The sequence below is a fragment of the Mus pahari genome, chromosome 8 (assembly GCF_900095145.1).
Source record: "Mus pahari chromosome 8, PAHARI_EIJ_v1.1, whole genome shotgun sequence".
NCBI classification, from domain to species: Eukaryota; Metazoa; Chordata; class Mammalia; order Rodentia; family Muridae; genus Mus; species Mus pahari.
This window is the reverse complement of record NC_034597.1, coordinates 102,848,399-102,873,538: the sequence shown is the minus strand read 5'-3', so window position 1 is coordinate 102,873,538 and position 25,140 is coordinate 102,848,399. Positions and strand designations below refer to the sequence as shown.

Here is a 25,140-nt window from a genome sequence, read left to right as displayed (position 1 = left end):
TCTAATGGATATAACTAGATTTATTCCAATTCAAAAGCACCTTTTTTAGCCACACATGGCGATTACTACAATAGCTATTTAGCTGTTGTGATTCAGCACCTGATCACACAGGGCTTGCATGCCAGTGGGAGTGGCTCCTGATTACACATCTCTGTAAGAATACTAGGCATGGTGATGCTGCAATTCCAGCATCCACAGGTGGAAAGAGGAGGATTCAAGTTTGAGGTCATCTGAGTTCAAAGCCATATCAGAGAAAACATGCCTCAGAAGAGGAAAACAGGACAATACCAAATAGAACAAAACAACTATGGTACGTGGTAGAATCCCGTGAGTACTGTAAAGGAAATGAAAAGGAAGAGTTGTGTAACAGAATGTGAGACACAGAAGGCAGTGTTAGAGATAATAGTCCGAGGTTTAAAGCACAATATCCTTATCTATCAGCGACAACTCACAATACATCTGCACTTCATGTCTCAGCACATTTTAACCTTAATAGTGAGTGTATTTAATTTCTCTTTTGTGGATTAATGGCATGCTTAAATAAAATAATGTGTAAACATGTAATGCATAGTTGGCTATATAAATACCATATGTGGAAAAAAACCTATGGAAAGATTATTAAGTACTTCATTATGTTAAAAAAAGGGAGTTGTCACTTTTTCTAAATGTTGAAGGAAGAGACTAATCCATAGTAAATGGCTTAGGCTTCTTGAAAGAAGAAAAGCTGAATAAAAGTACAAAGATTGAACATGAAAACAGAATAGGAAGAAAATAGGGAAATTATACAAATCGGACACTGCCAAGTTAACTGAGCAGATGACAGAGGGACACATAGAAACAGGGAAATAGCCATGAATGTCTTCATGCCGATTATAGGAAGCCTGAAAAACACACCACAATGTATTTACATTTGATTCTGTTGATGAAGAATTTCTGGAAATTTGATCTATGGTAGTTCAGTGAAAATGACCTTAAGAAAGCAGATGTTGCTCATATTGTTTAAATCATATTTTTTCCTGAAATAAAGGGTTTTAAATTTTTATGTACCCCATATAGCTTTCATCTTTTTTAGTATTTAACACGGTTAAATATATTTTCAAAATGGAAACTTAAAACATGTTTATTGAAGTTACTCCTTGCCCAAAAGTGTTTCAGGCACAAATATGACTAATATAATATGAAATAGGACCATACACTCCTGGCTCATGCTTCTTAAATTCTACATGGATTTCCAAAATTATCACATACATGGAAAATATAATTTAGTAATACATGAATATCTCAAATACCCTAAGTCCAAATGATTGTCTGATGGTGGTATCTAAGACAGACACAGGAAACTCGGAAGAACAGGCTTCTGTGGAAAAGAGCTGTTGAAGTGTTGAGCTTAAGACCTGTGTAATAACTGTCAGTCTAAAAGGACTACTGAAAACTTTGTTTCATGTCAATGAGACTTAATGTAAAAACCAGCTGAGTAGAGATGTAGTTCAGCTAACAGAGTGCTATCCTGGTCTTGACCTATGTGGTTATCCTGCAATTAAACAGGGTGACATATTATCTTGGGGCTTGGGGGCTATGTAGCTGGTGCTGACTACATGGCCTTTTTAAATTGGTATGAAAATTATGATAATGTATTATTTATGTATCTCTAAAGTCCAGTTTATTAGTCTAAGCTTTTCATTGGTGAATTGTCCTCATATAATAACATTTATTGTTATGAAGCCTATCTTGTAGTAACCACTAAGAATCTCTACTAATATTCATCTGGGAAATATTAAAGACTTTTAAGGGAAGTCTGATAGTTTACACATCAATTAATCAAAAATATTTTCTAATGGTGTATGTAAAAATGAATAAAGATGAAGAACCTGGAAAGGCAAAACCAAATTGTGATAATAAACCAATTCAATTTCTTAAAAATAGATACATGTAAAACAAAGGAAAGGGAACAGCAAGAAAATATACTTCTATCAGTTTCAGCTTCTAGGCAAACCATTAAAATGACAACCAGAAACAGACAGCAACAGATGTACCTACCATTAAAAAGTTAAATTAAATCAAGTGAAAATCTCAAATGAGGTGTTCAATGAGAGGGAAAAGAATAAAAATTGCATCTGTTTACAGGATGAGGAAATGAGAGCTCGAAGTGTATGCTGAAAATTCAGATGTAGGTAAGCAGTCTGTGAGCATGCATTGGATAATAAAAAGGGAAAGAATTAACTGGCAGATCCATGATGTTTAACTTTTACAAATGAAAGAGCTAATAGCCTATAAATTATCCATGGCAGTTCACGCAATACAGTCCAAACCCTCGGCAGACACAGCGTTGTCTTTTCGTTTGTTTGTTATCTTTCTTCATTTATTATTAGATATTTTCCTTATATACATTTCAAATTTTATCCCCTTTGCTCATTTCTCCCCTGAAAGACTCCCTATCTCATACCCCTTCCTCCTGCTCACGAACCCAACCACTCCAGCTTCCCTGTCCTGACATTCCCCTACACTGGGGCTTCAAGCCTTCACAAGGCCAAGTGCCTCTCCTCTCATTGATGTCCTACAAGGCCATCCTCTGCTATATATGCTGCTGAAGTCTTGAGTCCCTCCTTGTGTACTCTTTGGTTGGTGGTTTAGGCCTGAGAGTTCTGTGGGTACTGGTTTGTTCACATTGTTGTTCCTCCTATGGAGCTGCAAACCCCTTCAGCTCCTTATGTCCTTTCTCTAACTCCTCCATTGGGGGGACCCTGTGTTCAGACCAATGGATGGCTGTGAACCATCACTTCTGTATTTGTCAGGCACTGGCAGAGCCTCTCAGGAGACAGCTACATCAGGCTCCTGTCAGTAAGTACTTGTTGGCATCCATAATACTGTCTGGGTTTGGTGACTGTATATGGGATGGATCCTCAGGTGGAATGATCGGTCACTGGATGGCCTTTCCTTCAGTCTCTGCTCCACACATTGTCTCTGTATATCTTCCCATGGGTATTTTGATCCCCCCTTCTAAGAAGGACCGAAGTATCTACACTGTGGTCTTCCTTCTTCTTTAGGTTCATGTGGTCTGTGAACCTAGCTATACCACTCCTGGGCATATACTCAGAAGATGCTACAACATGTAATAAGAATACATGCTCCACTATGTTCATAGCAGCCTTATTTATAATAGCCAGAATCTGGAAAGAACCCAGATGTCCTTCAACAGAGGAATGGATACAGAAAATGTGGTACACAATGGAGTACTACTCAGCTATTAAATAGATGAATTCATGAAGTTCTTAGGCAAATGGGTAGAACTAGAAAATATCATCCTGAGTGACAAAAGGTCACAGAGCGTTCTCATCCTAAAACCAGTGGCACACAACTGCTTCCAAATTCACAACTGCAAGTGACATTAATATTTTAAGGTTATCTGACTTCATACATATATCAATGTTTCCCACAATTTTAAGATAACCCCTCTCTGGAATAAACTCAGTGGTTCAAGAACATTTACATTTGCACCGTATTAATGATATTAACAATGACAGTGTTCACAACCTAAGAGTAGAAAATAGTGGGGTGCTTAAATGTGAAGTATAGAGCTAGGTCTAAATGAGATTGGCAAAAAAAAAAAAATGGGAAAGAAATGTACATTTTTCCCAACTCTGGACTCTGTGCTTACAGGCACTGGCAGAGCCTGTGTAGAATAGATGTTGAAATCAACTGTTCTATTCTCTACTTTACTATCATGAAAAATTTTCCAAACTATTTTCCAAAACTATTCTGTATTTATGACATTGACATTGGAAGATAGTTTATGAAATACTGCTGTATGCTGTGAATAAAATACTGTAAAAGCTACTCACCTCTAATGGGCCATCCTTTCACCTTAGCAGCCCTTGGTTTCCTTCTTTGCCTCTTGCCTTGCTCTCTGGTCTGAGTCAGGCTTTGCTCACAATGTCTTTCTGTGTACTTCCTATATGCAGACTTTGTTTATAAATGCTATTGCACTACATAATAGTCTAAGCATGGCTATTATTTCAGTTCCACATAACAGATGTGTATTTCAGGAAATCCAGGGTGGTAAATGAGAGAAGAGATTTTGGGGGTTCCCTATTTGCCACTTTCTAAAAATGTGTCTTTCTCCTGTTATTGTTTTCTCTCATTCCTACTTTGGCCATGTTTTAATGATCTAAGCCAAATTAACCATCCCCCTCGTCCAGCTTCTGTATCATCAGGAGACACTGATGCAAACATAAAATGTGCCATGTGTCTAATTGTTAGCTACAAAACCCAATAAAAAGTGAGGAATTTCCATTGAGGCCTATGGTATGATAAAATATTTCACAGTCAGTTAGTTATAGGAGGGACGTTATAAAACTGACCACATTTCAAACACAAGTATACATTCTTTACTCTGTGGGATAATGTAGAAATAATACTCCATGCTGATCTTTCTGCTTGATTTAATGGCAACCATAACTAAAATTGAAGTAGCATAAAGTCAGGTAGGTAAATATGCGCTGAAGTAATTTACAACATTAACTAGGATCTCTGAGTGTGCCAGATGTTTAGAAACCAGATGAGCAGGGCAAGGGTGGCAACGAGAGTGCAGACACATGAGTGTTAGAAGTAGAAACAGATGAGACTTTTAACATTGCTGTTATTGTTCAGAGTTTAACAGCTTAAGTAGTGCAAAGGTTAAGTAATGGAGAGAAGCTACGTGGATATGTAGGACACATGATGACACAAAATTAAACAGCACTGAATTAATTTTTCTCTTTCCCTGATCTGTATAATAATTTATTAGGGTGGACATGCATGTTACATACTTGAAGAATAATTCCCCAAAACACTTCAATACTTTATTATCTATTGAGCGATGGTTTCAATGAGAACTAGTGATTGGCAAAGAATCTTCCTTTCCAATTAGTCCATTATCATTTCCCTTTTCCAGTGATGAATTTTCAGTGTTTAGAGGAGTGTGGGGTGGAGGTAACAATGACATCAATACTAGCTCTTAGCAACTGTTATGTTTAATACTTTAGATCAACAAACTGCAATATAGAACAGAAGACATAAGCTATCGATACTTGAAAATGTTGCTGTGCTATGAACAAAGGGTATGAATATTTATAATTAGATTGAAACTTGATCTAGATGATTTATAATGTCAACAACATTTTAAAAATGTTAAAAGGGAAAGTTGCTAAATAACTGCTATAGTTGCAAATGTTCTGTGTATCTTCTCTCTGTGCCTTGTATTATTGATAAACACAGTACATCCATATCAGGCCAGTGTATTGTTCTTATGTGCTAATGTATAATTTTAAATTCTCTAGCATTTTAGAAGAGTAAAGTACTCATAACGAATTATATTTTCAGAGAATTCCTTTCTATAGCTATGGAGTGTGAAATGCAGGATATTAAGACCTTAAGAACTGATTATTTAAATGATTTAATTATGTCACATGTTTTTCCACTGATGTTATAATTATGTTTTAATGAGCCAATACAAAAAGAAAAGTACTGTCTAAATGTTTAACCTCAAAACCCTATTTCATTTGTAAATCATACTAGTTTACTAGTTTTCAAATGTAGTTTTTGTTAAGTAATTTAGACTAAATGTTATGTTGTTAAATAAATCAGTATATGACTTAGAAATCATGTCTTTAATTCCCAGGGTTTTTCTCCCCATCAACACAGTAACACAACTGTCAACAAAAACCCCTAGAATTATTACTTCTATGATGATTTCAGCAGATCAGAATTTTTCTATCAAATAAATTCCAAGTATACAGTTTTCATAATTGTAAAAATATGCCTAATAATAAATGCAATTGGAAATGCATAACACTTTGATAAATGTGGAAGATTAATAAACAATAGCTTTGGCCCATATTCTTTGTGTGCTCAACCTTTTCAAACAAACACACTTATTATTTGAATTAAATTATTAACTAATATTTTAGTAGAAGAGAACATGCTTCAAAAATTTACATTCTCCCCTATTTCCATCACTTCCAAGAATAGAACTATGTACCGCTTGACTTTGGTTATTTTCAAGTGACATACCTTTGCAAAGGGACTGTCTTAAATTTGGTGAGTTTGGTATAACAGGGAAATGAACAGAAGTTGAGTAATTCCACCAAAGTCTGAGGAAAGTTTTCCAATAAGAAATCATTACAGCAATACTAGATTGCCAAATGTATGTCATTATCAACTATTTCTTTCAACGAGGTATTACTTCCACTATAAACAAGTCATAATATTGTTTCAAACACACTGATAACATGTTCTGATTAAGTAACCTCACTTTTCTACAATGTCTTCTGGTAATTAACTCTAATTTCAATTGGAATGAGGCACATTTTATTTTCTTGGAACTGTTTATGTATTTGATGAAGATTGAGGAAACCCTATAGATGGAACAACAATATGAACTAACCAGTACCCCCAGAGCGCATGTCTCNAGCTGCATATGTAGCAGAAGATGGCCTACTTGGCCATCATTGGGAAGAGAGGCCCCTAGGTCTTGCAAACTTTATATGCCCCAGTACAGGGCAATGCCAGGGCCAATAAGTGGGAGTCAGTGGGTAGGGGAGCAGGACTGGGGAGGGTATAGGGAACTTTCGGGATAGCATTTGAAATGTAAATAAAGAAAATATCTAATAAAAAATGGCTTAGTTTCTAATGAATCTTTACACAGTTCTTTATCTCTCTTCTTCAATATCTTCTTTTTCTATGCCTAAGAAATATCCTAACAGGTCTCCCACAACCATCTTCCCTCATAAGTCAGCCTTCTTTGTAGGTGCCTTACCTGTTCATAAGCTACAGAAGGCCATCGGCTTAAGTGCAGCTGCATTGAAAGGAACGCATCACGGAACTGCTCTGCTCTGACATCTTAAATCTTCCAAGCACATTTGTAAAGTTGATGTTGAGTGGTTACAGTAAATTTATTGAATGAGTAAAGCATCATGAACTCATCATATACCTGGGGAAAGCTAAGATTATGTATTATGAGTGAGCTATTCAAAAACAACATATGGCAAGGAGTGCTCAGAAAGCAGTCTTTACAGAGACATGTTTTCTACACTAGACCTTGAGGCAAGAGGTGCCAAGTTCTGATACTTTCCCAAGGGAAGCTGTTACTCCTCCAGCCACACAGTCAGATGTGGGCAGACATGAAAGGCTGTGTTTTGGTTGGTTGGTTGGGTGGGTGGGTGGGTGGGTGGGTGATAGAGTGGAAGATTTGAGAGCCTTTAGGGTACCATCATCCCTCAATGCTAAATTCAAAGGAGGGTATGAATTTCGTAAATAGCTGGATACACTTAGTCATTTTGTTCCCCCTAGAGCACATAGAAAAGTGTGCTCTGGACTCTGGGTATTAACAGGACTTACTCATGATAAGGAGGGCCCACTCTTTTAAGCCTTCAATGGGACTGCTAAATGGCAATAGTGGGAAAATGTATGGCGGAGCAAAAGCTTTAGCCCATGGCTAGGAAAGCAAATAACAAGAGGCTGGAACCTATCTGTCCTTTTCAGGGGCTCAATTGATAAACTAAATGTCAGTCAATTAGACTTCATCTCTCAGAATTTCAACATCCTCAAATAATGCCATTCTGGGGATAAAGCATGCAACACAATTGACTTTGGAGGAAATTTACATCATTTCATCATAGAGTCTTCTCTCTGCTGCCTTCATGCACTCAAGAGTTGAAAGGTGAATTACATTCACACGTTTGAAAAAAAAACCTCTCTGCATGTAATTTGGATGTTTAAAAATCTATTAGACTTTTTTCTATGAATTGGTATATTGAGTGCACTAATTTGCATTTTAGAATATCTTTAGAGAAGAGTTGCCATGTTGTCAAATTTAAAGTTTTAGAAAAGAAAACATAATCCAAAAACAAAACAAAACAACCAAGCAACATAGGTGATTTTATTTCATTATAATCACATGGTGATATCTGAAGTTTTTTAAGAGTTAGTATCATATCCAGTGTGCTAAAAGACTGCTAATTTTCTGTCAGATTCTTCCACAAAAGATATCTAGTGACTTTGAATTCATGAAATTCTTAGGCAAATGGATGGAACTAGAAAATATCATCCTGAGTGAGGTAAACTAATCACAAAAGAACACACATGGCATACACTCACTAATAAGTGGATATTAGCCCAGAAGCTAAGAATAACCCATATATAATTGACAGACCACATGAAACTCAAGAAGAAGGAAGACCAAAGTGTGGATACTTCTGTCCTTCTTAGAAGGGGGAACAAAATACCCATGGGAAGAGATACAGAGACAAAGTATGGAACAGAGAAGAAGGGAAAGGCCATCTAGAGAATGCCCCACCTGGGGATCCATCCCATATATAGTCACCAAACCCAGACACTATTGTGGATCCCAACAAGTATTTACTCACAGGAGCCTGATATAGCTGTCTCCTGAGAGGCTCTGCCAGTGCCTGACAAATAGAGAGGCATATGCTCTCAGCCAACCATTGGACTGAGCACAGGGTCTCCCAATGGAAGAGCTAGAGAAAGGACCCAAGGAGCTGAAGGGGTTTGCAGACCCATAGGAGGAACAACAATATGAACCAACCAGTACCCCAGAGCTCCAAGGGATTAAACCACCAACCAAAGAGTATACATGGAGGGACCCATGGCTCCAGCTGCACATTTAGCAGAGGATGGCTCTGTCTAGCACCAACAGGAGGAGAGGTCCTTGTCCTGTGAAGGCTTGATGCCCCTGTGTAGGGGAATGTCAGGACCAGGAAGGGATAGTGGGTGGGTTGATGAGCATGGGGAGGAAAGGGGGATAGGGAGTTTTTGGAGAGGAAACCAGGAAAGGAGATATTTGAAATGTAAATAAAGAAAATATCTAATAAAAAATTGAAAAACAAAGATTAATGGCAGAGACCAGAAACAAGCATGTGCTGAAAAAAAATGCAGGGGAGGAACTGGAGATGGTAGCTCTAGATAACTGATATGTTATAGACAAAATTAAAAGCAATTAAAAAAAAACCTGTTGCTCTAATCCAAGTAGATGGTCATGAGATAAAGGCGACAAACAAAAAGATAGGAGAAAACCTTAAGATTGCAGTAATGGGTTGTTATACCAGCATAGATATAAGTAAAGCACTAACCAAGTTACAGGCTTAAAGAACTGCTAATGAGCATACAGGATGCAAGCCAGAGGAAGAGGGTCTTTCATGGAGGATGGAGTTTTCATGGCGATCTTGAATTTGAACCACCACGTTGCCTGCACAATATGAGAGTAAGTTGAAGTTATCTGATGCTAAGAAGAAATGTGTTGGAAGAAGGTGAATAGTTGATTAGCAGAAAGTCATGAGCAGTGGAGGGAAAGAAAAAGAAGGCAATCATGTGGTATTGCAGAATAACTTTTAAAGATGTTAGAGAAGGAAAAAAAATAAAGGTCCTATAATGAGAGCAGTCAGAGAAATTGCTAAGAAATCAGGGCAGAGGAGCCAAGAGAAAAAAATATGCTGTATAAGTAAGTGTTCCTAGGCCAAGTGAGATAATTACTAATAAGATACTGCTGAATATTTAACTGAAAAGTAAAGATAAGCAGTCAGTATAGCAAGAACACTTCAGTAGACTGATGACAACATCCTCATACAGGAGGCCAAGTCACTAACAGTAAGGGAAGAACTAAAAGTTACTAAAACTAAGGAAACCTTGTAGAAACAATGATCAAGCACAGTATTTGAAAAATTATCTATGCAAGCCCTCAGTAAACACCCTACTGTAGTAAGTATGCTAATTAGGTAAGGTCCTTTCAGACATAAATAACTGATTACTGTAATCCAGAAGTCAGTCACTTGCTTTGTGCAAACTTAGTTTGCAAAGATTGCAGAAAAGTTTGGGTTAGTTTTTGTTGTTCTTGTTGTTTTGTTTTTTTTTGGGGGGGGTGTTGTTTGTTTTTTATTTTGTTTTATATTTGGATTTGTTTTGTTGTTGTTACATGAAATCCTCAGTGGGTACTGAGGTGATGGTCTCATAAGCATTACAATTGTCACTTAATTAAGCTGTCAATTTTACCAGCCTTGTGACCAAACACCAGATAAGAAAGATTTATGGTGAGGAATGATTAAGATGAAGTCCCAGTTTCAGAGGTTCTGGAGCTCTGTGGTGGGAGAGCATTTCAGAATGATTCATATCGTGATGGACAGGAAGCAGAGTAAAATGGTAACATGGGAAAGCCAGTGTAAAATATGGTAAATGTAGCTTTCAAGGGCATGTCCACCGTGACCTACTTCCTTCAACCATGTCCCGCCCTTCACAGTTCCATCACCTCTCAGCAGTGTACTGCTGAGATCAATAGGAAAGTCAGAGCTTCTGTGATCTAGGAGACACTCGATCTCACTAACTCATGAAGACACATGTAGAGGTATCCCTCAACCCAACAAGTTGGCAAGAATAATCCTGACAATCATGCACTGTGTAATTATTTCTGTATTTCATAATTTCTACAATAATTTAAACCCCAATGGACATAATTTCTTATGAAATCTTAGAAGAAAGAAAGAGTATTAGTGTTAGAGAATGGGAAGGTATCTTACTTCTCTACTGCTGTGACAAAGCTCAATGGCCAAGGAAATTTATAAAAGCAAGCATTTAGGGCTGGCGAGATGGCTCAGTGGGTAAGAGCACCCGACTGCTCTTCTGAAGGTCCAGTGTTCAAATCCCAGCAACCACATGGTGACTCATAATCACCCGTAACAAGATCGATCTGATGCCCTCTTCTGGAGTGTCTGAAGACAGCTACAGAGTACTTACATATAATAAATAAATAAATCTTTTTTTAAAAAAAGTAAGCATTTAATTTGGGGGCTTACTTTCAGTTTTAGAGAGTGAGTCCATGATCATCATGTTGGGGTATATAAAAGAAGGCAAGTAGGCCCGGTGCTAGAGAAACAGCTAAGAGCTTACGTGTTGAGATACTAACTGTGAGGCAGAGAGAGAGCTACCTAGGAATGGCAGGAACTTTTGCAACTTCAAAGGCAACTCCCAGGAGCAAAACTCCTCCAACAAGGCCATACTTTTTTTTTTTTTTACTTTGTCTTTTTNTTTTTATTATTATTATTATTATTTTCTTTATTTACACTTCAAATGCTATCCCGAAAGTTCCCTATACCGCCCCCCCACCCCTGCTCCCCTACCCACCCACTCCCACTACTTGGCCCAGGCCTTCCCTTGTGCTGGGTCATATAAAGTTTGCAAGACCAAGAGGACTCTCTTCCCAATAATGTCCGATTAGGCCATCTTCTGCTACATATGCAGCTAGAGACACAAGTTCAGGGGGTACTGGTTAGTTCATATTGTTGTTCCACCTACAGGGTTGCAGCCCCCTTCAGTTCCTTGGGTACTTTCTCTAGCTCCTCCATTGGGGACCCTGTGTTCCATCCAATAGCTGGCTGTGAGCATCCACTTCTGTGTTAGCCAGGCACTGGCATAGCCTCACAAGAGGCCGCAATATCAGGGTCCCTTCAGCAGAATCTTGCTGGCATGAGCATTAGTATCTAGGTTTGGTGGCTGATGGAATACCGAAGATACATTATGCAAAACAGAAGAAAACCAAGAAGGATGACCATTGTGTGGATACTTCATTTCTCCTTAGAATAAGGAACAAAATACTCATGAAAGGATATAGGTACAGAGACAAAATTTAGAGCTAAGATGAAAGGATGGACTATCCAGAGACTACCCCATCCGGAAGGCCCTACTTCTTAATCCTCTCCAAACACTTGACCAACTGGAGACCAAGCATTCACACAGACTATGGAAACCATTCTCATTCAAACCATCACAGAAGGAATGCTACACAATTCTATCTTCTGTCATAGCTGCTGCATGTATGAACTTACTATGTCAATGGCAATCTGCAGAAGACCTATATATGACTGGGCCAACCTGCATTCTATCATGTTCATAAAATGCCATGCCTTCCAGGGGTGCTGCAGGCAGTTAAAGATTCACAGGGGAGAAGAAACCATATTCCTCAGAAGTATACAACAGAGTCATTGTGCCCACTGGATCAAATAACACTCTACCAATGCTCATGCAGGCTACTCTAAAGGAGGATGAAGGCTTAAGAAGAAAGAAATTTGGTGGGAAAAGAAGGAAATAGGATAACAAGGGAATGTGATTGCAGAATATTTTATATGTATATGAAATCACATAAGAATAAATAATTTCAGTGTTGGGTAAGGGAAAAGGACTGAAGCTCTGAGGGCTAGCAGAAAGAATGGAATCAAGCAACCTCGGGAGATAGGATGTTGGGGGGACCATCCAGAATGCACTAGAAACCTGGAGGTGATGACCTTAGATGAAATGCTGAACAGTAGGGAGAAGGAACTTAAAGAGTCCACCTCCAGCAGGAAGACAGGCCATCAAATGAGGGATGGGGTTGCCATCCCACAGTCACAACTCTAACCCATAGTTGTTCCTGCCTGAAAGAATTACAGGGATGGAAATGGAGAGGAGCCTGAGGAAAAGAAGGTTCAGTGACAGGCCCAAAGTGTGATTCAGCTCAAAGGTTGGTTCCAAGGCCTGACATAATTACTGAGGTTATGGAGCGCTCACAAAAAGGGACCTAGTATTCCGGAAGACCTAACAACAGCTGAAAGAGTCAGGTGCAGATATTTCCACTCAACCAATGGATAGAAGCAGCTGACTCCTGTTGTTGAATTAGGGAAGACTGGAAGAAGCTGAGAAGGGCGATCCCATAGGAGGACCAGCAGTCTCAATTAATCTGGACCCCAGAAATCTCTCAAATACTCGACTACCATACAGACAGCATATACCAGCTGATATGAGACCCCCAACACACATACAGTAGAGGACTCCCAGGTCTGTGCTCATTCAGAGATTAAGCACCTAACCCTCAAGAGACTGGCGGCCCCAGGGAGTTTTAGAGGTCAGGTGAGGTGGGAGCTGGGGACATCCACGTGGAGATGGGGGGTGGGGTGGGAGGAGGTATGGGATGTGGAACACTCAAAGGGTGGACAGCGATGGGGAATAAAATATGGAATGGCAGATTTCTGAGTTCAAGGCCAACCTGGTCTACAGAGTGAGTTCCAGGACAGCCAGGGCTACATAGAGAAACCCTGTCTCAAATAAAATAAAATAAAATAAAATAATTGATAAAAAAGAATAAATAATTTTAAAAGTTCTAGTTATCATTGTTCTTTCAAATATGTATAAAAAGCAAACTCTATCTGGGAAATTGCTCATTTTATCATGTAAGCTCAACGCCCTTACTGAAGTGAATACAAAGCTAAGCCCTCAGTCAGCACAAGACAATTACATACTCTTTAAAATAATCAGAAATCAACGACGACCAATGCTAATCTCATTACTTTCAAAGAGAGTTCTTAAGACTTTGTTTCCAGTTGATTGTACACTAATTGAAATGACTCTTTTATGCTAGCAATTGATTTAAGTGGACTAGCCAGTAGTGGAGTCAGAGTCCTACCTTCCACTCCAGAAAGCAGCCTTCAATTGAATTTTCTCAAACAAACTAATTGTCGAATTTGATGGCCATTAAAAGTTAGTGAGTGCACTCTAAGTACTTTCTTCTCAAACGTGTGTTTTGAGGGCTGTTGCATTGCTAATACCAAGTGGAGCACTTGTTGATTATGGAATATTAATACCAGAGGCCTGGGGCCACGACTACTGTGTGTATCAGAACCATGTGAAGGTGTCAGTATATAGTGTCACTTTCTGGAAGAACCACAGGATTAGGAAAACGGAAAAAAAAATTCCAGAACCTGTTGACGTTTGAGATCTAAGGGACAGACCGGTTTGATAGCACAGTTAAAACAAGTAGAAAATTTCTAAAATGTATTTCACAGTAAATTTAATGAGAGTAGCTTGAGAACTCCTCAGAATTTAGAAACTTTAAAATAACAGTATCTTTAGAAAGTCTTGGCATTTATTTTTTTGGTATTTGCAAATACTCTATTTTATAACTATTCATTGAGATTTAAATTTCTTTCATTCTGTCATGGTTCTCAAATGACTATTCATCAAATTGATGTTTCACAAAAGAGACAAACAAGGCAGAGTCTATTTAGCATAGATGTTCCCTACATAAAATAAGAGTATCATCTCTGCTTGAATGTAATACACAGTGATCACTAGAAAAATGCTATCATATATAGGGTTATTTTACTCTTTAATGGCTATGATTTCTTCCCTTTCAGTATGAAAGTAAAATTTACCTAATACATAAGTACATTTTATGAAGAAGTTTTAATCCATATTAAACAGATGTTTAATAGTAACTTGATGCTCTTAAATGAGTTAGGTTTGAGGACACAAAATACTAGTTAATGAAAAACTGAATTCCATTGTATTTTGCATCCCATAATGAAAACATGCAAATTAATTTCTAAACAGCAAACCATCAACTTTCCCTAGTAGTACTCAGAGGTTGGTATTTGAGATTCTGTCAGCATTTCCTTTTAAATAGTAGAGGTTTAATGTTTAAAGACAATTTGGTACAGATGCAGCCCTGTGCTCTCCGCAGCAGGAGTCATGGAACTCGGACTGAAGACTAGTCCTGTAACTGGAGCAAAGGTGGATCCAGGCGGGAGTGGGGTAGGTGACCTATTCTCTTCCCTCCAAGATTCCTCTTCACATTGCAGAAGAGCTTCCAGGCAGTAAGGAAACAGTGAGGCCCAGAGATGGTCTCTGGGGAACTAACTATCTCACTACAGCCCATGGATCTCAATGAATTGAAGAACAGAAAGTAGAAATAGAGTCTGCACTTAATATATTAAATAAATTAAGATTATTTATACTAAAACCTCTCTCTTTTGAATCTCTTTGTAAATGGCCTTTTTATTTTTAGCTTTTTTATTGGATATTTTATGTATTTACATTCTTTTTATTGGATATTTTCTTCATTTATATTTCAAATGTTGTCTCTTTTCCAAGTTTCCCTCCATGCCCACCCACAGAAACCTCCTATCCCCTCCCACCTCCCCCTGCCTCCATGAGGATGCTCACCCACCCACCCAACCACACACTCCTGTGTCCCCCATCAAATTCCCCTATACTGGGGCATTGAGCCTTCACCTGTTAATTACAAAATTTTTATCTAAAATAATTAAGACTTTATTATAAGTAATTTATAATTTTTAAAAATCCCATACAGCCAGATTAGCCAGATCAAAGTTTATACACATCAACTATACACTTAGGACAGCCATTCAGAAACTGTGGAGCTTCAAAGTGGATTTCATAATTTCAGTAGCAATTATAATTTTATGTAATCTTTGTCACAAAAATAAACAAAATTTAGGAAAGATTTAAAAAATAAAAAACGAAGCTTTATATCTTCTTTAATCACATAGATTTTAATCTTATGTGCAGAACTTAAACTATAATATATACACATAGAGGTAAGTGAATATATATCTGGGTACAGTATAACACACACAAAGCACAACTAGAGAGAATTAATATTAGCTGATAAGGAAAGGTGCAGGATAGATAAAAGATACAATATTTATTTTGGCTAACTCTGGGCTGTCTTGCTCATGCTAACTTTGATAAGGAACCTGTAATTTGGCGTCTAACACCACTAAATGGTCCATAGTACTGTCATTTTCTGGACTTCTACCTAACCCTTCAGGATATAGGAAACGCTATTGCATCTCATTCCTATTCCAGGTAACTAAGGTTTTCCTGTGAGCGCAGGTTTACAGTATTGATAGCAATGTCCTTACCAGGTCTTTTCTTTGCCAATACTTCCAATCTACATGGAAACTCATTCCAGTTCTAATACTTACCAGGTTCTATTTCTCATAATTATCTATATGAATCATTAATTTACCAATTACTATCATCATCCACCTGCATGACTTTCTTTTACTCTTTCTCCATGAGGTCCATGTTCCACAATATAGCCAAAAGTTCATTATAAAACAAATCATGGACAAGACAAGGCTGCCCACTCTCTCCCTATCTATTCAATACTGTACTTGAAGTTCTAGCCAGAGCTACAACACAACAAAAGCAAATCAATTGGATACAAATTGGAAAGGAAGAAGTCAAAGTATCACTGTTTTCAGATGATATGTGTACATGAGCAATGCCCAAAATTCCACCAGAGATCACTTACAGCTAATAAACAGTCTCAGCAAAATGGCAGAATATAAATTTAACTCAAATAATTCAGTAGTCTTCCATTATACTAATGATAAATGGGATGAGAAAGAAATTAGGGAAACAACACCCTTCACAATAGCCACAAATAGTATAAAATATCTTGGTGTAACTCTTATCAAGCAAGTGAAAAATCTGTATGACAAGAACTTCAAATCCCTGAAGAAAGAAATTGAAGAAGCCCTCAGGAGTCACAAAGACACAATCCATGGAAGCATGCTCATGGATTTGTAGGATTAACATTATGAAAATGGCCATCTTACCAAAAGCAATATACAGATTCAATGCAATGACCATCAAAATTCAAACACTACTCTTCACAGATATGGAAAGAAAAATTCTCAAGTTCATATGGAAAAACAAAAACCCTAGGGTAGCCAAAACAACTCTCAACAATAAATTAATTTCTGGGGGAATCAGCATCCCTGACCTCAAACTGTACTACAGAGCAATAGTGATAAGAACCAATTTATTGGTAGAGAGACAGACAGGTCGATCAATGGAATAGAATCAAAGAATCAGATATAAATCCACACGCCTATGGGCATTTGATCTTTGAAAATGAAGCCAAAAGCATACAGTGGAAAAAAGAAAGCATCTTCAATAAATAGTGTTTGCCTAACTGATGGTCTGTATGTAGAAGGATGTAAATAGAACCATATTTACCATCTTATGAAAGCTCAAGTCCAAAGTAGTTCAAGGGCTTCTACATAGAACCAAATACACTAAGTATAAAAGAAGAGAAAGTGGGAAAGAGCCTTGAACCCCTTGGCATGGGGAAAATTTTCTGAACAGAACATTAATGGCTCAGGATCTAAGATCATCAATTGATAACTGGGACCTCATGAAACTGAAAAGCTTCTGAAAGGCAAAGGACATAGTTAATAGGACAAATTGGCAATCTATAGATTGGGAAAAATAATCTTTATTAACCCTACATCCCATAGAGGGCTGATATATAAAATATATAAAGAACTAAATAAGTTAACCTCCAAAAAACCAAATAACCCAATTTAAAAAAATAGGGTGCAGAGGGAAACAAAGAATTCACAACAGAGGAATCTCAATAGGCAGAGAAGGATTTAAAAAAATGTTCAAAGTCGTTAGTCATCAGAGAAATGCAAATCAAAAGAACCCTGAGATTCTATATTATACCAGTTGGAATGGCTAAGATTAAAGTCTCAAGTGACAGCACATTGTGATGAGGATGTGCAGAAAGAGAAACACTCCTCCATTGCTGGTAGAATTGCAAACTCATACAACCACTCCAGAAATCAATCTGGTGGTTCCTCAGAAAATTGGAAGTAGTTCTCCCTGAAGACCCAGAAATACTACTTCTGGGCATATACCTAAAAGATGCCCCACTATACCACTAGGACACATGTTCCACCATGTTCATAGCAGCCTTACTCATAACAGTCAGAAGCTAGAAACAACCCAGATGGTCCTCAACTGAAGAAAATGTGGTTCATTTACACAATGGAATACTATTCAGCTATTAAAAACAAGTATGTCATGAATTTTGCAAGTAAATGGATGGAACTAGAAAATATCTTACTGAGTGAGGTAACCCAGATCAAAAAGGACACGCATGGTATGTACTCACTGATAAGTGAATATTAGCCAAAACGTACAGAGTGCCTGGGATACAACCCAAGGACCTTAAGAAGTTTAACAAGCAGAAAGTCCCAAGTGAGAATGCTTCAATCCCAGTTAGAAGGGGGAACAAAATAATTATGGAAGGCAGAAGGAATGAGGGACTTTGGTAGAATATTGGAGGGGGAGTATAAAATCAGAAAACAGGAACAGGTATGGGGAGAGGGGACCAGGAATGAAATTAGAAGGGCAGGAAAATGAATGGAAATAACCAGCCTCTGGTGTGAGATGGGGCGGGGGAGCTCTAGAAAGTCCTGGATACCTGGGATATGAGCGACTCTCAGGACTCAATAGGGGTGACCTTAGCCAAAATGCCTGACACTGGGGAGAGGGAACTCATAGAGTCTACTTACCTCCAATAGATAAACAGGGTCTCAAATGGACATACCCACACCAACCAAAATTTCTGACCCAGAATCACCCTGCTACAGCCTTGTGCATTTCTGCCCTTAAATATGATAAACTTTCTCTCAGTCCTTTCACCCCAGAGTTCTAACCAACTTTCTCGATTCCTTTCTTTCATGCAACAGCACACTCATCCTAAGTTCTCTTTTCAGTCTCCTGTGTTTCTTTGTAATTCTTGCCAGTGATTGTTATGCTTGCTCTGAATTTACATTTTTTCTCAGAGTGCAAACCCACTGAGAGTAGAAGTGTCTACTTTGCGTCACTGTTGTGTAAATTTACCATAAACCTATGAAGTTAAAAGCTATATGCCAAGTTCTTCTACTGTAGAGAGATTGAAAATATGGACATTTCAATGTAAAAATCTCATAGACCCACTTGCTTAGTGATTAATTGCTGAAGTCAGAGAAAATGAGGTCACAGCCCAAGCAGGCCAAAAACACAGGTGTTTCAGGAATAACATATGGAAGTAGTTATTAGTAATATTTTTGCTGGCAAAGGATATGAATAGATTATTATTGTATGATTGTATAAAGACAAAAGCAAGGGGCACATTAATCTCACTTATTATGTAGCATTTTGCCATAGTGCACAGTTACAGGTGTAGCTAACATCCATTATAATGAAAACAACTTTTATATAAATACTTACTTGATCATCGAAATATATGGACTGGGCTGTGAAATATGTCCAAATGTCCGTGCCCTCACTTAACCCACAGGACTCCCAGTGTAATGAATTCTCACACCAGAAGATAACCTTTCTGAACCCTTTTCACAGATGACACCAGGGATCCTGTTAACTGTCCTTTGCTGTTGCAAATGACACCAGCCACCTTGTTGGGCATATACATATTACTAGGGGTCAGAAGTCTGGCAAAAATAAACCCTTTTTCATCATTTGCAGAAAAGTCGGCCTAGGAAACATTATAATATAAGGCACAAAAAGTTAATGTTTCAGTGGCACCTGTTCAGGGTATGACTTTCTGTGATCTTTTACAAACATCTAATTTTCAGCCATATCATCCCAACAGACTTGAAATTCAGACCTCAAAGGCAGTATATATTTGATACTTTCATATAATTCTATAATGAAACTGAAGACTGAATAATTTGAAATCTGCATACTCATAAAGATGAAAGAATAGGGTGCAATCTAAGGAGAAGCATAAAAGCTAAGACCATTTCCTTGCAAAATCTTGAAAAGAATGTGGCTTTGATATCTTTGTAACAAGGATTTAGCCATGTTATGCTGCAGAGCAACAGATCAGTAATTCATTCTCCAGAGGGCTTTTATTAACCTCTGAAGATTGGAGACTACCCCTTCCTTTGTGTGTACCCTCTTAGGTTTAAGCACTTGCTTATATAATAAAGAGCAGCTAAAAACATATTGGGAACCACAAAGTTTTTCATATATACTTTTTTATAAAGCTTTTTCATGTCATAGATTATAGATAAATAGAAGATAGATGATAAACAGATGATAGATAGATAGATAGATAGATAGATAGATAGATAGATAGATAGATAAATAGATGATAAATATAGGTTGATAGATAATGGACTGCACTCCATGACTTCTAAAGCCATTTGTTGCTCCTCATGCATAAACCTCAGCAATGATTGCTACTTTTGTACTCAAAGATAACCTTGTACACTCACTGGGTCACTTGTAAGCCGTTATAGAAGTCACTGCTTTTTGTTTTGTTTTGTTTTGCAGTACAGTGAGTTCATTATTGTTATTGCCATTCTGGTTCCTTGTCAACTCTGCACTATAGTTTCAAACAACTTACACTTACAAAACAATCAATGTCACTTTGACAAGAGTAATCACTCTGGTAGCTGCAGGTCTTCTTCTTGTCTTGGTTGCTGTTGAATTGGAACTGAGTTAACATAGCTGATCCTTATCCTAGTATAGTCAGTCAACATGTTGTGCATACAGGGGACTTAGGGCATGCCTGTTAGGCTCCACATGTACAGCCTGATGGAGTCTTTCAACCCAAGTTGTTGTTGAATCATGATGAGATTTCTGTTTTGTACCAGGACAACTACAGTACAGTTCTCTTCTGTGACCTTCACAGTGTTAATTTCCTGTACCTTAATTGACTGACAGTACACTCAACCACAAATCCTCACACCACAATCTTTTCCTAGGAAAAAATATGCATAGAAGCATATAATAAAAGTATACTCAGCCTGTGCATACAGTCCCTAATATATTGATTGTGAGCCACCAGAAACTCAGGAAATAAAATAATATCCTAAGTTTTCTTGAGGCTCATTAGTTTCGCACTGAGTCTAGATCAACTTCAGCTGCAAGTGTTCTTATTGCTGTGGAAATAAAAATTTCAAGCAGAAGGAAATTTGCCAGGATGAGTTCCTGGTAAATGTGGGAGGTACAGTCACAGCTGTCTGCAAACGACTGCTTCTGAGCAACAGATTTTCAGGTGACCTCAGCCCACAGACTACCGCTTCCTCACTGTTGCTTCAGCTCCTGATGCAATCGTAAGGCCCACCTCAGCAGGCAGGTCACTGGCAGCATCGCGTTGTTTCACCTTGGAGTCTATGAAGAAGGTGTTTGAAGAAGGCATTCTTAGCCTTAACTATGTGATGGAGTTAGGTGTGCTCTCAGATGTTCTTCAGATTTTTTCCTCTCGAACTTATTTTTTTTTTCTGAAAAGAACTTGTCTCTGGTGCTGGCAAACAAAGGGGAGGGGGCGCTGAGGTATCAAGATGTGTGCAAATAGACAAGCAATGCAGGGGTCAATCCCTCCCAGGGGAAATCCAGCCCTTTAAACACTAGCCTCTGTTCCCTCACACAGACTTTCATTGGGATTTAAGAGCTCATGAACTGAGTTCAAATAACTGTCTCTGAAAATTCTAAATGATGACTTCCATACAAGTTACTCAGATATACCTCACATGCAAATAAAATTCAGAACTATTTAGATTTTCTGTAGTATCATACTGAAAGTGATCAATTATCTATACTAACCTCTTATTAAAATGAAGATTTATACACACATAAATTGCTACAGAATGACTACTACTTAAGGAATAATTCTTATAACAGGTAGTGCAAAGTATAGGGATGATATTTATTAACAATATGTTCCAATTAATAAATAGTTTTAATGCAATATTTTTGTATAATTATCATAATATGGCTCATATATTATGTGTTAAACACAGCAATGTATATGACATAAAATAGCGAACAGAAGTATTTAATGAGGGCACACCAACAAGATCATACCCTTAATATGTAAAATGTGAAATAAATAAATAGCAGAAATGCAGACTTCACTTATGAGTTAAGTTTTGTTAAGAATACTGCAATGTTTATGACAATGTTCATATAGCTATATGAAAGGATATTCTGGCTTTTGTGGTCCGATCTATGTTTTCTTTAGTGATCATAGTTGACCCTAGACTTACAACTTCTTCACTGAAGATAAATGTACCCTAAAAGATTGGTTACTGAAATGGAAGAGGTGAAGTCCTGCTTGTCACAGATGTACACTGTTCACACATACCATTGGAACTGAGTTTAAATGGTGATGACTCTACAAAGTATTTCTGGAACAAGAGATATAAAGAAATCACTTCAAAGTTCAATTTAGGTAGGATATAAGATACACTTAGCAAAAAAATCAAATATGTTAGAAAGCATTCGCATACCACTGAAAGTTGAAAGTTGATAATAAAGTAAAAATCAATAAAACAAAATAAAATAAATGGAATAAAAATTAAAAACAACAAACTGTGCTTACCTGGATAACATGCTTCAGTTTATCAATGATCTGATTTATCACAGGATCAGCCCCTCTGACTCTGACTTCAGGGTTTGCAGACTGGGTTTTGATTCCATTCCCAACCACAGGCCGAGCATAACTAGCGGAGAGAAAGGAGAGTCATGATTTGGAGAGTGGTCAGGAGCATCTAAAGAGTCCTCAGATACCTGGCTTCAGAATTTCATTCTCTGGACCAGAGCCGAGGTTCTCAGAGGATAGACCTATAAGCCACCCAGTCATTCTACTGAGATGACATGTTTACAGGGAAAATAACAACAGATATATTCAGCTTTTAACTGTGTTTAACAACATAATATAAAGTGTGTGAGTGAGTGGGTGTGCATGCATGGGTGTGTGTGTGTGTGTGTGTGTGTGTGTGTGTGTGTCAACTTACACACACATATGCATGCATGCATTTAGATACACAAGTCAAAATTATCAAGTTTACAATGAAACAAAAAAATCTACAAAATCTTTTGTATATATAGGAATATAGGAAATAATCTACTTCAAGTAATATGGAAACATTAGTAATGGGATGATTTCACAGTCAGTAGATGGTAGTTGAGTATCTGCTAACCTCCCCAAATGAGAATAATATACATCAACTTACTTCATGAAAATATTTAAATTCATCAGTTCCCAAAATGTATCAAGTGCTACTGTATTCAATACTCTGTACCAATAGACTTGGTGAAAACGGAGGTGTAAGTCCTTTTCTCACAATGCTCCTTACCAACCTTGGAATAATGAATGTCAATGCCAATTAAGTTATTCATTGATGCATTCATTCATTACATTTTACCAGATTTCAAAATTACCTAGGAGAATCCTGACATATAACTACACTTGTTTTCTGGACAGAATATTGTAATTATATAAGTAAATTAATCCCTGATACTTTTCTTATGTTACTGACAAGGATAATATCCCTGAAAGGAAAATGGAGAAGATGTGTGAACAACATGAAAGTTTATGAAACCAACTAATATCATTAAAGATGCATTTACCTTGGAAAATGGTTCTTTTGTTCTAATTAGAACATTTTCCTATATTTATTTTTGAAGTGTTTTATTTATTTATTCAAAATGTTGCCCCCTCCCAGTTCCCCCTTCAAGAGTTTTTAGCTCATTCCCCATCCCCCTTTCCTCTGAGAGGGGGGTTCCATATACCCCCCAACCCACTGCCTACTTATCCCCAACTGCGTTCTCCTTCCCTGGGTCATCAAGTCTCTACAGAATTAGGTGTATCCTTTCCCACTGAGGTCAGTACTCAGGGTCATGAACCTGGCTATGTATTCTCTTTGGTGGCTTACTCTATGGGAACTCCAGAGGTCATGGTTAGTTGATACTTATATCATTTTATAGTGGAAAAGGATGTAATATTTTTCTCCACAAATCTCAGTAAATATTCAGGATTGTCAGCTAAACAGAGATATAGCAGCCATGACTGGAAGAATGATTTATACAATATCTTCTAAAAACATAATCACATTCAGCTCCTTTATTATTAAATATTTTATTTTATTTTTACTCCTCTTATTTGTATAGTAAAACATTACAAATTTTAGTAAGAATTAAAGTGAAATATGATTTATTGAAAACAGGTTCTTCCTTGTTTTGTATGAGTAATATCAGTATGACATAAGAGTCTAATGTTCACTCCACAATGGCTCAAGTGAAAAAAGATTGGTGTTATCTAGTGTTGGCAAGAACATGGGGTGACTAGAACTCTTTCCACTGTAGCAACTTTGAGTCTGTTCTAGTGGAGTTGTGATTCATTCGTTCTCATTGTGGTACCATATTTACTTCATATATGCTGCTATTTATTTGTGTGTGGTAATATTAATGGTACAAAGAAAATAGTACGATGAAATTAAATAAATAAAACACAACTACATTAAAAAGACTGAGAAGTTACCCGGTCTAAAACAAAGGATGATACAGAATGTACTTTATAATATATTATATCTTGAAGAGCAAACCCTTCAAAACATTCATTGTATTTTGAAGACCGAGTCACCTTCAAAGACATTCAAGACCAGTGGCTCTCAATTGTGGGTGGTGACTCCTTTTTGGATTGAGAAACCTTCTAATTGGGGTTGCCAAACATTTGTATTACAACTCATAACAGTGGCAAAATTACAGTGATGAAGTAGCAATGAAAATAATTTCATGGTTAGAAGATCAGCAGAAGATGAGAAACTGTATTAAGGAATCATGGCAGTAAGAAGGTTGAGAACCACTGCCTTAGAGAGGAGCAGCTTTTACCTTCTTGACTTGGTTTTAATAAATCAATAGTGCTTATTACAATAAAAAGGTACTGAGATAAAAGGTGAGCTTTGGACACTCTACTGTAAGTTATACATACATATTCTTCTGTAATTTCTTATAGTATTTATGGAAGAAAATATTTTTCCGTCTAGCAATGTATTAAATAAACAATACACAGTCAAATATATCAATGATTTATGATTGTGCATATTCATTGTACCTGATACAGTGCTATATCAGGACGTTTTCATGGGCCATGCACTGTATGGTAAGCATATTTGCCTCGCCTTTTCCTATCCTTTATGCTCTCCCCTTCCAGTCTGAACCTTTTGATACCCACACGGTTTCACTTCTAACATCTTGCCATAGATTCATGGCAAGAATAAATATTTCCATCATTGCTAAACAAATGATTGAGGATTCCAGTTTGATTTAAAAACCTTACCCCATAGAAAAATTTAGACACACAAATATGATTTCTAAATTAAATAAAACTTTCTAACAAATGTGTTTAATTTAATTTTGAAATTTCTACAGATCTTTTTTTTCTTTTATATGAATGTAACAGTAATGATAACACATTTCAAGAATCCCCATGGAAGTAATTAATTTGAAAAAAATAACATTTCATTGAGAAGAAGAGAACAAAGCTCAAAAGCAGAGAATATTTTTTAAATATAGAAATAAAAGCCCCACCACATGTGCTGATTTTCTCTCAGGAGTGGTAATGGATGCTAACAATATATTGGAATATTCACTTGAAGGATGACTTGTTCTCATCACCAAGGACAAAGACAAATACCAGACACTTCCAAACACTCACAGACAGACAGACAGACA

The 25,140-nt window shown here is 37.3% G+C and overlaps 1 protein-coding gene across 3 annotated transcripts in view; it reads right to left on the bottom strand.

The window, feature by feature from the left end:
- Nucleotides 1-25,140, bottom strand: part of Gpc5 (glypican 5) — a 1,281,045-nt gene that overhangs the window by 836,882 nt on the left and 419,023 nt on the right. For all 3 annotated transcript variants that reach the window (XM_021203557.2, XM_029541860.1, XM_029541861.1), the window contains one exon: nucleotides 22,007-22,127. In XM_021203557.2, the coding sequence (XP_021059216.1) occupies nucleotides 22,007-22,127 (121 nt within the window). The remainder of the gene's footprint in view (nucleotides 1-22,006; nucleotides 22,128-25,140) is intronic.